Source organism: Hippocampus zosterae, chromosome 3 (genome assembly GCF_025434085.1).
Source record: "Hippocampus zosterae strain Florida chromosome 3, ASM2543408v3, whole genome shotgun sequence".
NCBI classification, from domain to species: domain Eukaryota; kingdom Metazoa; phylum Chordata; class Actinopteri; order Syngnathiformes; family Syngnathidae; genus Hippocampus; species Hippocampus zosterae.
The window spans coordinates 14,588,773-14,603,305 of record NC_067453.1 but is presented as its reverse complement, the minus strand read 5'-3'; the positions used below and the strand labels follow the sequence as shown (position 1 = coordinate 14,603,305).

General features: G+C 40.3%; 1 protein-coding gene across 7 annotated transcripts in view; it reads left to right on the top strand.

Moving 5' to 3' along the window:
* Positions 1 to 14,533, top strand: part of LOC127598079 (membrane-associated guanylate kinase, WW and PDZ domain-containing protein 2-like) — a 149,308-nt gene that overhangs the window by 97,465 nt on the left and 37,310 nt on the right. For all 7 annotated transcript variants that reach the window (XM_052061605.1, XM_052061602.1, XM_052061603.1 and 4 more), the window contains exons 7-9: positions 7,586 to 7,643; positions 9,654 to 9,775; positions 11,058 to 11,240. In XM_052061605.1, coding sequence (XP_051917565.1) covers positions 7,586 to 7,643; positions 9,654 to 9,775; positions 11,058 to 11,240 — 363 coding nt within the window. The remainder of the gene's footprint in view (positions 1 to 7,585; positions 7,644 to 9,653; positions 9,776 to 11,057; positions 11,241 to 14,533) is intronic.

Sequence of the window (14,533 nt, the reverse complement as noted above, 5' to 3'; positions counted from 1 at the left end):
AAATTTCCCTAGTATGGGACAAATAAAGGATATCTTATCTTAACCACTTTTCTGCATCCTCTCTGTTGTATAAAGCAGTTATAGATGAAAGCGGAATAAGGAATCACAATTGCACACTTAATTCAAGAAAGACGCGAATGTGCTGGGTTAGCAACACACCCGTAGACACACTGGTAGATCTGATGAGTTAGTGTTTTTTGTTTGTTTGTTTGTTTTTTCACATGTACACCAGCAGTGCAAACACAGACTCATAGGTGCATACTCAGTCACATTGTGTATTTCAGCAACAGGAAATTTAAGACCGAGCTCTCAGCTTGGAGACTGGCTGTTGCCATAGAAACAGCCTCCTGCTAACACTTGGGGGAGGAGGGCAAGTGGCAAATAGGACGATGTTTAAAGGTGGTTAGTGGACACAGTGGGCGGGAATTTAAGGCGGGTCGGATTCGGAATGTGTCTGACTCTTGCGCCTGCGGGAGGAGGAAGGAAGGTTGTGTGAGGTGACAGCCATGCACACACAGTGACTGAGCACGCGTGCACACACACACACACACACACACAGAACACGCAAACACGCAGGAAGACAGAGGAATAAAATCATATCACCAATCAGTCTGTAATTACATTACAGCATGAAGGGATGAACGCATAGTAATTGTAAAAATAATAAGGCTGGGGAATTGGGAGCGTGTGTGTGTGTGTGTGTGTGTGTGTGTGTGTGCACGCGTGCGTGTGCGTGCAAGCCCGTCTTTCTATCCAAGTCCTGTGTACGTGTGTGTCTATGTCTGTGTGAATATGTAATCTTTTTGTGTTGCATGTGAGTGTGTGTGCTCAGTCACTGTGTGTGCATGGCTGTCACCTAATAATAATAACAATAATAATATGTCTCAAATAACTTTTTAACTATCATTCTTGTGAAAAGCGGCTTTTGTTAATATTCATTCATTCATCTTCCAAGCCGCTTGATCCTCACTAGGGTCGCGGGGGGTGCAGGAGCCCATCCCAGCCGTCTCCGGGCAGTAGGCGGGGGACACCCTGAATCGGTTGCCAGCCAATCGCAGGGCACACAGAAACGAACAACTATTCGCACTCACACTCACACCGAGGGACAATTTTTTAGAGTGGTCAATCAGCCTGCCATGCATGTTTTTGGAATGTGGGAGGAAACCGGAGCACCCGGAGAAAACCCACGCAGGCCCGGGGAGAACATGCAAACTCCACACAGGGAGGCCGGAGCTGGAATCGAACCCGGTACCTCTGCACTGTGAAGCCGACGTGCTAACCACTGGACTACCGGGCCGCCTTTGTTAATATTGAGACCAAAAAAAATGTTTTTGATGAAAATTTAAAATAACCAAAGGAAAAAGCAAAACACATGCAGAGGTAATCCTCACGGAATTCAAGTTGAATGGTGTTGGACTTTAGATCCTCTATCAGTTCAAGCCTGGTCTATAAAGAAGTAAAGTTCCCAAGTACAGCTTTCATAGCAGGAGTTTGACTTGTCTGCATAATTTACATGCTCAATAATTTACAAGTTGAGCCTTGAAATTTAGCAAGAAGTTGGAATATGAAATGTTTTAATCATAAATTCAGACATTATGTCATCGAGTAATGCATGATGTCGAACAATAGTTTACTTTCTGCTTGACCATTACACATCTATGTTGATTCAAGAGGGGCTTCATCTCGATTCTTCATGTGCACCTGAACCCACCTGCTGGCCAGGTTTATAATCCCAGGCATAAGGCTCGAACCCACTCGACCCCCGATTTTGGAGCAACTAAATGCTGGGATAGAAGCTCGGGCCGCTCGTTCAGAGGATTGAAGTTGCTCTACACTCCAAGCTATACACGTTATAAACGCTCCCCAAACTCTTGTGCAGAAACTATAAAAATCTTGATTTAAACTCTGAGATGACCGTCAGGTTATCAAAAGAACGCATTTTGATTGGAGCCACTTGCCAAAGGGTTTATATTGTTGTTAAACCTTGCGGCAAAAGCCGAAGCGTCATCAGTTTGGGCTCCAATACTAAATGAAGGGCACGTTTTGTTACTCCATGCACGCTTTGAAGTTTTGGCACATCTCATTATATCTGTATTTTCTATCATTACGATGTGATAATGGTCGGGTGAAGAAGTGGATTAAGCTGCGTAAATGCATACATTTTTTGCACTCTTTTGGGAAAAGAAATTGAAGTATTTCCAAAGGCAAAACTCATGTAATTTTTCGCCCATAGACACACGGGATGCACATCACTCCAATTTAAGATAATTCATGCGTATCTCGGTTAGGAATGGGTACCATTCACATTTGAACCGATTCAGGTTCAGTTCCCAGTACCTGGGAATCGATACTAATTTTCGATATGCTTGTGTATCTGTTTGTCGTAGTAACAGTTACTTTATGTTACTCTAAAATCTCAAAGGTTTTCAATTTAAGATTACATAATCCGTTTAAAACAAATGAATCATAGAGGATGGAGTAAAATCAAATAAAGGTATAACATTTTCCAAGTAATAAAGTATAATTAGTATCAACAATAAATTTGTGCTACAAAGCACCAAATGCTTCGCAAAGTTCTTTGAAATGAACAGCACGAGGAAGTTAAAAAAGTATATTTTAATGACAAAGATAAATTATTCTATTCGTGTTTATCTTTGTTCCTTATGCAGATGTTTAACAATCACACACACTCAAAAAAAAAAAAGACATGAACAAAAATATAGAAGCAATCGCGATCAAATTAGTCATTTGAATACATTTGGCCACATGCTTTCGCAACTGTAGTATGATTAAGTATTGTTCTAAAACACAATGTATATACTGCATATTGTAACAATGGTAAATTCGCACACTTTCCAGCATGATATCATTCAGTAGGGGAAGTTGAACCTCTCTGTGCTGGAAAGTTGCCCGGGGGCCCTGCACCGGTGGACCATCTCCACACACTCAGTCAAAGAAAGCATGCTGAAAAGTGCACAGATTTAGCATTGTTACGATATACTATATTTGTGTGGAATGGCGGCAGGCGGCTGCACATTCAGTCAGGTTGGTGTCCATGTCAAACCCCAAAATTAATTTTTAACATATGTGAATGCCAGCGTGACTGGGTAACGTCATTCTGCTGCCGTCCATTATCTGATCTGCTTATCCTCACAATGGTCACAGGCGTGCTGAAGCCTATCCGAGCTGATGTTGGACAATAGGCAGGGTTCGCCCTTGAATTGGTTATCAGCCAATCACAGGGCACACACAGACAAAACAACAATCCACACTCAAAATCACACTCAAGCACCACATCTGGTAAAAACGCCTGATTATTTTCCATTTGTGCAGTTGCAGCACCCTCTAGTGGTTCATTCATTAATGCAGTTTAATTTGAATGAGGCATGTTTTGGCCACCGTGGTTTTAGAGCCACGCTAATCGCCAGATGAAGGGGAACGTTTGAGTTCCTCCACAAATTGTCTCGATTTACAATGTGTGCGTGTATTGGCAAGTGCCTCAATCTTAAGTGTTATTAGTGTTATCAGACGAACACAGCAGTGTCAACGGCAAATACACTGTGATAGTTTGTGCCACTAAGGCAATAGGAGCACTTGACCCCGCACTATACGTCTTGCTATGTCTACTTTTTGTAATGAGTGTTGTCTAAAAAGCCAAAGAAAAAGCAAAATATGCTGAAGTTGAAGTCCTTTATGATAGATATCAGAGTGTACTTTTACTATTTAGGTATAAATCATTTTAGGGGATGAAGATGACCTCTTAAAAAATGTCTGATGGATGCTCATCACAAGTGCTGAATTAGTAGCGTATGCTTGTGTGGGAGCGGAGCAGCTTGAGCAGATGGCTGTGGGTGTGGATGGGCATTTTTCTATGTTTACTTGCACGTAAAAGTGCAAGGTCAATCCCCTTGTTGTGTTCCTCATCTTGCCAAGTGAGCGCTTCACCCAAATACATGCTAAACGCTTCTTACAACGATATACAGTGAACCTCTGTTGAGCGCTGGAGATCGTTCCGCAGCCACCCGCAATAGGGGATCTTGCACAATACAGATTTTCCTCTTCCATTTGTATTTCATGAAGCACACTCATAAAACAGTTCGTTCTGACCAAACAATTTAATTGCACAAGAGTCCTTCATGGTAATAGACAGTGCAAATGCTCCGGGACTTTTAACATGACACATCACTCCACTTCAAAGTGTTCGAAGCTGTTATTTGGCCTACTTCAGTGGGCAGTGGTTGATGAGAAGGAACGACCTAAATAAACCATACAGGTAGCACATTGTGTTGTTCGTGAATCGTTATTTTTGCATTTATTGTTTCTATGACTGTTAGAAACAAGGCTGAACGAGCTAGCTGGCTAACTTGCTATCACGATGGTGGCAAATCATCAATCTGCGTTTTGACAAAATGGCAGAACTTGATAGCACTTGATAAAAATGCAATGTGTTGCTATAAATGTTTTTTTTTTTTGTTGTTGTTGTTGTCATTTTTATGGTTATTTTTCGTTCACCAAGGAAAAACAAAAGTTGGTGTGCCCTGCATGTTGTGTTGAGTGTAGATTTTACATTCAGGCACCTGGGATCCATTATTAAGAATTCAACTGGAGTTCTTGGCAGGGCATACTTTGCTGAAATATGATTGGCTGCAGGCACTCCCTCTCCCCCAAGCATGTCCTGTCGAGAACTTCAATGGCATTCATAACTACGTGCTTGAATCACCGGTGAACCTGACAATGAGCAAATATGCAAAATGCGGAACTATTTGTGTTGGCCGGCTGGAATAACAAATAACTCGGTGTTGTTCACTAAATGGAGATAAAAGCAATCACACTCAAGTCGTAATGTTTTAATTGGCATTATCAAGGCTGTGATTGTAGACACCATGATGTGCGACTCCCTTGCATGTTATATGTCTTAATTAAACTTACCTACGTACAGCGCAATCTTGTTAAAACACACTTTGTGGCACAGGTCTCCAAAAGAAAAGGCACAGCGTGGTTTTGTCACTCCCAGTCGAATTGTAAAACTCACACAATAAATACACGGGAACTAAACATTATTTAAACATTAAACTGTTTAACGAAAGAGTTTAAGTTAAAATCTTTCCCGAGCCTAATGTGAACATATGCTGGTATAGGCTCCAGCACCCCCGCGACCCTAGTGAGGATTAAGTGGTTCAGACAATGGATGGATGGATATTGCCTCATGCCAAAGAGCACCCTCATGAAAATTAGCATTGATTAGCATTTTACTGTAATTGTAAATGTAAATGTTCAAACAACTGCTCCTTTAACACACACACACACACGACAATAATTGGAGCTTCATTGAGGAGCATCTCCGCCTCTTCTTCCTGCCCTTCATTCTGCTGCATTTCTCCTAGTAGACCTGTGCACCTGACGTGTTACTACACTAAAAGCGCATCATTCAAATTCCTGATTCTTACAAGCCCATTAAACAGCGTTGGCTTAAAAATCTGTCATAAAGCAAGGCAGCCAACCATGAACCGGGATATGGAGGGGTTCAGTGCACTTGTATCCTACTCTGTGTTGTCTTATTGGCTAGAGGTGAAAGGCAGGACAAAAAGCTACGAAGCGTTTTAGCCCCAGTTTGACCCACTTTATCCGAGGGCAGTAAAAGAGAGATAAATGGGAAAGGGGATACTTGGCAGCGAGGACGAGACAATTAACAAAGGGAGAAGCTGGAAGGCCAAAAGGGAGTGGGCGGCTGTGAGAAAAGAACAGACAAATGTGAAGATGTGCTTGGTACACGTTTTTTATAAACGAGAATTTTTTTTTTTTGCTGTAGAACGGGGATTGGTAATGATTGAGCTACCTTAACAGCCAGTTAACTCAGTGACCATTTTAAATAAACTTTTACAAGAGCCTCACATTAAGATTTTCCCAAAAGATTGTCCTTAATTGTCCTTAAAAATGGCACATATTCTTAAATCCACCGTTCACAGGTCTTGTCATAACGCATGCAGTGACACTCTCCTTTCTTCGGTCATACAAGGAAGCATTGTATTTTACAAATTTACAATTACTGGTTTGCATTTTTGCATTATGATGATGGGACACCTTTCTCAATGGGTTGTGTTTGGTTTCAGTATGGATTTTTTTATTTTTTATTTTTTAAGCCCAATGATGGTGTGACTTATTTTGTGAATCAGAGGTCTGAAATTGTCTGGAAATTGGCTTTCTTAAATCTGTTACATAGTTTTAGAAGGCATCTCTCTCTCTCTCTCTCTCTCTCTCTCTCTCTCTCTCTAACTCTCTCTCTCTCTCTCTCTTTCTCTCTCTCTCTCTCTCTCTCTAACTCTCTCTCTCTCTCTCTCTCTCTCTTTCTTGCTTTTACTGTGGAAAACATTTAGCATTTTTCTGACATGTTACGAACCAAACCAGTAACCGAGTCACAATCAATCAGTCTATTGTTTGTGTATTTTCTGCACTGTCAATTTGAAAAGATTTTCTGTTTCTGAAGGGAATTCTAGAAAGGACAGAAAAGCATTTTGATTTAGTTGATCAATCAATTGAAAAAAATGGACAAGTCAAGTCAACAGTATTTATAGAGCACTTTCAAACAGCCATCGCTGCATACAAAGTGCTGTACATGGAGCGATTTAACATATACAATAAACAGTAAGACGAATCAGTAATAAGTAATAAGTAATAAGGCGGTAGAAAGCACCAAGCAGTAAAATCAAGAGCAAATCTAAGTCATGCTGAGTCAAACGCCAAAGAATACAACTTTACAGATTAATAGATGATTAAAATAATTCTTAGTTGCAACCTCAGCTGGCAAAAATGTGTGATCATTTTACAACGACAAAAGAAGATGAAGCGCAATGTGTGTTGTGCACTGCAAAGCAGAACTGGCTTCCGAATAAGCACGTCTACGAGCCGACGCAATGACGTTCATATCATTAGCTCATTTGATATTGTTTACCCCCGCTAATTAGAATTGATTGGAACAACCTCATAAGTAATCAAGGAGCGACACAGCCAAAGGTGCACTTTTATTCACTTTTTTGGGGCAAATGATCACAAAATAAATATTCAAGCTTGTTCCTACGCTAGCTGCTCTGACCACATGTGATACCAAGGGACTGAACGCACGCACGGACTGGCTAACCTGAGCTGACAACGGCCAACTAAAATCTCATTCGCTGACCTTCGCTTCACTCAACAAGCCCTGTCTTTTAAAGCCACACACATTCAAAGTCACAGACACTGAAGCGTAGAACAAGAGGATGGCGACAAAAAGACAGTAACACTGATATTACTGATATACTTTTTAAAATGTTTATTTTATTAAATTTTTTTTGCATTTGTATTTTTTCTGTACTTTGTGGATTTTCACCTGTTCACCTGGGTGTGATGGAATGTAACGGCACAGTAATTGCACAGTAAATTAGTTTTCTTTTTCAAGTATCGACCGTCAAGGAAAAATGACGAGTGCGGGTGCTGGCCCGTGACCTTAGATGCCCGCTGTCTCCTTTTAGTGGCTCTAGTGTTCAGTTTTGTCCTGTTGCTCACGCCATAAACTGACTTCATTTCCCTCATGTGTGTCCCCACACCTCAGAGCTGCCCTACGGCTGGGAGAAGATCGACGACCCCATCTACGGCAGCTACTACGTGGAGTAAGTCGCAATGGCCAAAGCAACCATTGCGTTGTTTGCATCGTGATGAATTATGAATGACTTTTTGCTCACGCTTTTCTTTGGCGTCTCGAGGCTCATTTGTCAAAACTCTTGTAATAGGCACAGATGATCCAAATTTGAAGTTTATTTTATGCTGCACAATTTATGGAGTGGATTTTTTTTAAACACCCTTTGGCTGTAGTCACATATTGCCTCCAGGATTTACCGTTTTAGCTGGAAATATACGGTGGCCTGCAGGTGCGTCGCAATACATTTGAATGTTGTATAAAAGTTCGTATATACTGTATGAGTAGTTAAGTTCAAAAACTGAAGGTTGTACTCTACATTATACAGCCTAATGAAACAAATGGAGAAATATCTTTCATTTAATTTCAATTTTAAAAGCCAATTGTACTTTTCCTATGTAATATTGTCCTTGCTTGAGATTGAAATTAGGGTATTTCATTAGCTGTGAAATTTAATTTAGAAATTTTATTTCATAAATCCAAAAGAACTTGACTCTGTGTGGTAAATATATAAATTTCACTTTTTTAATATATTTTTCCTCTCGGTATTCTATTTATAGAGCAATGGGGTTCTCCTCACTAGTTGTCACATTGATTTAACTACTGCGCAAGGAAGCGGATATGTTTAAGATGAATCAATAACCAATCATTTACTTTGGCATTAAAAAAATTGGACGCCATGTTGAAATCAACATTTTTTGTACACCTTTGTGTTGAACACAACCTCATTGAGATGCAGCTAATTTAAAGAACGGCAAGATCATTTCAGTGTTAAAAATACATTAGGAGGTCCAAATTGTAGCAATGAAAAGGTACGTCTGGTTACCAAAATATAGTTGACTAATATTTGACTATTCTGGCAACTTAATGGATTTGAGACACAACAAAGATGATTTCCAGCTTTAATTGAAGTCATTATGCACAAACTCCAGAGTGAGGGTGGCTGTTCTGAAGGCCAAGTAAGGCACACATTTACGGACCATTAGATGCAATATCAATTAACATTTTCATACATAAAGCAAACCAGGTTATAAAGTGGATTATGTGAAGCATTGTTGTACCGAATATTTATTTGATAGATTTAGTGCATGTTCAGACCGGACACGAAATATCAGGTAGCACTTTTATTCACCATGGAACAAGATTGGGGCTTGCTTTGAGCGGAGAAGAGGGAAGGGATCTTCTGATGGATGGAAAGAAAAAAACAAACAAAAAAAACCCCCTTTGAACATCGTCAGTCTCGTGACCGGTGGTAGTGTTATTTCTCTGGTAATGATAAATGCTATCTTGGTTGACAGTTCAACAGCTGTAAACAATGCACTCACTTTCCTTTTGGTTCTGCAGAGCGATTACAAGCCGGCTCTGTAGTTTACCTCGCGGTAACACATGTTAACCTTGGAAATGCACCGCCAGAAATGCTCAGCTTGCGTTCAATCCAAACGCAGTGATAGGTAGTTGGACTATATTTCGCATGATTGTTAGACATGGAAGCAGGAAATAGCTCTCGTTCCGGTATGATGAAAACATAAAAATTAAAGAATGAGAAGGGCGGAATTTGAATTCAAGACGACAAACTGAAAAGTTGACTTTCATACATCCATAAGGCGGACTGCAGTATACACTGTCGATTTTTGAGAAAATTTAAAGATTTTAAGTGCGCCTTATGGTTTGAAAAATGCGGCACTTTGAATCTCCTGCAAAAGTAGGAGTATTAAACCTTTCCATATTTACAGCAATATCTTAATTCTTTTGACACCCTGGAAATGGAGGCTAATGTGCATCATGTTACTGTCATTCCATAAATGGTAAATGTCATGTTGTGAAAACACCACACTTAACTCTCATTGTATGTATGAAATCCATTGTGGTGGTGTGGAAAGGCAAAAAGCCTTTTAAAATAACTAAATAGATCAATACATTCTCTCAAGGACTTGACTGCACTGTATCGTTATGATTCTGGCCTAATCGTCAATGTTCTTTGCAGTCACATCAATCGCAGGACTCAGTTTGAGAATCCAGTCCTGGAAGCAAAGCAGCGCCTTGAGCAACAACGGCAGATGCAGAGTCAGGGCCTCTCCGCTCTCCCGCTGCCCACCATATACAGAGGTACACTGCGTGATGGTATCACCTTGTGGGGAAATTGCACAAAGATCACTCTAAGGGCCTGATGAACAAAAGGTTCGACAAAATTGATTGCGCACGCAAACAAAAGCGGAAGCTGATGTGCTAAGCGGGTGCACCGAGGATTGCCTCTGCCAAACGGGCGAAATAACCGAGGGATTCATTTAGCATGTTTGGATCCAAACGAAAAAAATACTGGAAGTGAGTTGAATGGAGGCAAATTTTATTGTCAATGCAAACGTGGGAATAGTTGTTATTTAAATGACCGTATTTGGCATTTCGAGATATGTCAATTACTCTACGTAACAAAATCTTTTCTCGATCCATCGCCTATATATACAGTATACTTTTTACCTTTGGGAGGGCCTCCATTCTTCTTCTTGTCTAGGGAATAGGGGAACAAGAAAAGCCCCTGTTGCTATACCTGGCAAAAACAACAGCATCTGCCCAACTCAGGAATGACTTCCAAGCGGTGTTGGGCGTGCCTTCGGGCTACGGACGGTTCCCAGTCAATGGCCGACAACCGGGTCTGCAGGTACCCGGGTCGCTGCGGCTTTAGGAGCCGCTTTGGGACCCAGTTGGAGGTCGCTCAACAACAACAACATCAACAGAATCTCTTATGTAATCACCCTCAAGGGACACACCAATCAGAGACATAAAAATGAAGGCCCCTCACCTAAAATTTAGAACAGATGAAGAATTTTCGATGAAATGCCAAATGTCTTCAACAACCAAGAAAAGCCAAGGTGCCTCCATTCAACTTTTGCGGACAACTCAAAGCGACCGAAAGGTGGAGATGCAAATTGCGCTGTGTCGGTGCACATCAAGCTTTCATGCATCTTTGTCCACTGTCCATCATGTCAGGGGCGGCCTTGTTGTGAAGAAGCATAAGACAGGGCAGATTCGCAATGCCGGCATGTGTGGGGGTAAGTGGAGAGAACAGCAGTCGGGTGGGTGGGCTAGACCACTGAGAACATGATCACCCCGAAGGCCTCCAGTGAGCTGAGCCAGGCACCGAGATAAGGGTGTGCTAGACCATTCCAAAATAAGCCCCAAATGACTCACTAATGTTTGGGGGAAAGCTGCACAAAAGCTGGCGCAACATGCAACAAAGTAATCAGAGTGCGAGAGAACTAATTTTACACCCACCCCCGCCACACACCACTCTTTGAAAAAAAAAAAAAAAAAACACTTTGAGATCTTCTGTGCACGACTCAACTGTAAGAAATACCTTCAACCTCAGGCTGCTGTTTTGTCTCCCCTGCAGAAAAGCCGCCGTTCACGAGGGACCCGACCCAATTGAAAGGCACATTTCTGTCTACGGGCCTACAAAAGAGTAACATGGGATTTGGCTTCACAATAATTGGAGGTGATGAGCCCGACGAGTTCCTGCAAGTGAAGAGTGTCATTCCAGATGGGCCGGCTGCTCAGGACGGAAAGATGGACACAGGTACTTCAAAACTCTCTTCAAGTGTCCGTCAAGTGAAAATCAAATGAGTCTTCTAAATGTGATGCACCACACGGACAAACTCACGGACAACAACAAGATACCTTGAAGCAGCCAGGTGAGTGGTTTTATCTAAAGGGCCAATTTATTTTCAGGGTTGTAGGCACTGATGAGAAGGGAAGCTTTCAAGTTATTATGTAGTGGAGGGAGCGGCTACTCACGCTGGATGCCAAAGTTCATCACTGGCCAAGGTTTTAGCCACGCAAAAAAAAAAAAAAATCTGCAAAACTGCAATAATGAAGAACAGCTACACTCCACAATTGCATCCTAAATAATTCTCCATCTTTGCACGAAATTATCTTCAAACATTTACCGGTACATTGCGCTTAAAAACAAATCTCTGAATTTACTTTACATGGTCTTTAAGTCCTAACCCAACTTTGTACCTGTTGAGCAGAATCTAAACGTAAACCTTTTATCTCAATGGGTTTTATGCTGTGTTTTGTTGTACAAATACATATTTGTCTTCATTTTTGGCAATACGCGCCACTTAAGAGGCCTGGTTTGTCCTAGCAGGGGAAGCATCACAAATAGGTGGTCTCATTTTGCCACCGCACAAAGGTTCACCCTCCAAAATTGCAATTGACTACCGGTACATGCAATATGCTCTGTATTGATTTGATTATCATGCCAGTTTTTCAGTGCACCCGATCGCTATAGTCTATGTACATGGGCGCTCTGTTGCAGTGAACTACTGTGGTGCACACAGGGATGTAATGATATATTTTCATGTAGTACAGGAAGACCTGCTTAGTTATAGCCATAATTATAATAATAATGCTAATAATAATACATTTTATTTATATTTATATTTAATTTATTTTGTCTGTTAACATATTACTGATGGTAAGAACGGAATGCATCCAACGGGCAAAGTATTTACTGTTAACAAGCTACATTTATCTGCAAAGAATTGTCCCCCAAAACCCCCTATTTAAAAATCATGCAAAACAATCGAAACACTCGTCAAACCAGACAAAAAATAATGAAAAAATGGACTAGTATTGACAAAAATGTCCAAAACAAATTGAGAAAACATCTACGAAAATATCACAACATTTTTCAAACTGGCAAAATACATAGAAAATCAATAGGTAAATGAACTACTTCAGAGATTGTAAGCATCGCAAGAACTATATGAATGAATGACATTTTGATTACTGTTTGACGCACACAATAGTACACTCAGCCCACATGAGCTTATTAGACACCGAACAACCAAAATGGCCCAGCTCCAGGACCAAAGTGCAACCAAAACTTGCATGAAAAATGCATTTATGGCAAATTTTTTAATCCAAATATGTATTGTTAGTCAATACGTTTCCAACTGAGGTAGTCTAAACCGATGAAAATTCAATTCACCTTGAAAAAAAATATATATATAAAAAAAAAGTGACAAAAATCTGGTACATAAGATTTGAAAAATTAACTGATCAAAATCTGAATTTAAAAAACAAATACCCCTAAAATGCAAAAAATCTGGCCAAGCTAGGACAAAAATGGGAAAAATATGGCAAAATACTCTCCAAATCAGTTTAAAATATGATACAAAAGTTATTTTAACATAGACAACAAAAATTACATTTTTAAAAATCTAGCCAAAAATGACAAAAATAGGGCACGAATAATTAACAACAATTTGTCAAGAAAAAGAAAACTTGGACGAAAATAGTCATAATAGTATCGATTTCAAGCTGCCAAACGTAAGGCGACAAAGTCATGTGGACAAGAGGGAACGGTCAGTTACCGCTTAATTTGTTTTTAATTTGACCGTTTTATTTTATAGCCTACAATTGTTTTTATCAGTTTTTAACACTGTAATTATGACAAATGCATCAGCATAAATTAGTGGTAGGCTACATTCCAACAAAAGTACAAATCCACTTTCTGTATGTTGTAAACTGATGTCTGCCCGTATTTATATTTATGAGCTAATTGGGCTGCATGGTGCTTCTTCATTAATCACTTCACCTCAATTTCACCAGAGTTGTGCTACAGTTGGATTTTATTATCCACAAACTAGTAATCAGTGTGGGTCTCTTGTAGCTAAATGTGTGGGGTTTTTTTTCCTTTTACTACTTTATTCAACTAATGAACCCGCCCACCACCACCCGTCTTCTGCATCTGTTGCCAGCAGCTTGTTAACTTTTGGATATTTTTGCTCGTGTGAGTCAAGTAGAGTTCACGAAGTGAAATGATGTAAAAAGCTGATGTGATTGAAGTTACAATGATGCGGGGTCATGGACGTCAGAGAGGTCATGGAGAGAGTTCGGAAAGGGGAAAACCGTTCTACTCTCAGTACCTGTACTTGTTGTTAGCTGTAGTATTTCCCAATCATAGTTCTTAAATGGGCCCAATTAGTCTCTGTTTTACTTTATCGCCATCTCAAATGAACATGTTAATGCCCAGTTTGGTATTTTTCATGTTTTAGGAATAACTGCTGTTTTCTTAATTACCGGTACATAATAAAGGCCGGAGGCTGCTAGCTGAATCTGTGTGGAAAAGGTTTGAATTTGTATTCGTAAAACTGAATGTGTAAAAAAATTCAGAATTGAATTTTCAGTCAGGAAGTCAAATTCAGATTGCATGATTCAGATTAAATTTTTAAAAGTAAAGAGTCAAATTAAACAAGGAAAATTCTGTACGGTGGTAATTCAGATTTTTCATTGCACTTATTCAAGTTTGGCGATTCCAATTCAAATATAAAATACAATATTACTGTATTCTGATTCACCTCTCATCGTTTTGACTTAGCTAAATCCATTGATCTTATGCTAATCATCCAAAACACCATAGCTAGCGAATAACTGGTGTCGTGGTGTTATAACCCTTTAAGCAATGGATATTTGAAGACAAACAGGGGAGCAACACATGGAGAATGACAAAATTAAAATACACACAGGTATATATTCTCTATCCTTCATGTAGAACCGCTAATATTACCACGGCTTACTGACATGCTGTGAAAGCCTGTCAATTTACGTGACTCACACCCATTGTTGTTATCGCTGTTAGCAAATTAGCTCTGTTAGCAAAGCCCCAACACGGGTGGGCTGATGATGATGTTCGTCAAAGTAAGAGCGCTCGTGGCTGTTTGCGCTTTGCACTCCTGTGAACTCGCGAGCTGGCCTCACGCCCAGTCTCTCGCTCGCTCGCTGCCTAAACTGCTCGTTTAAGCCTCCTTCCTCCATCCGCCGTTCGTCTTTCAATTTCATGTTGGTCTCTCTCTCTCTCTC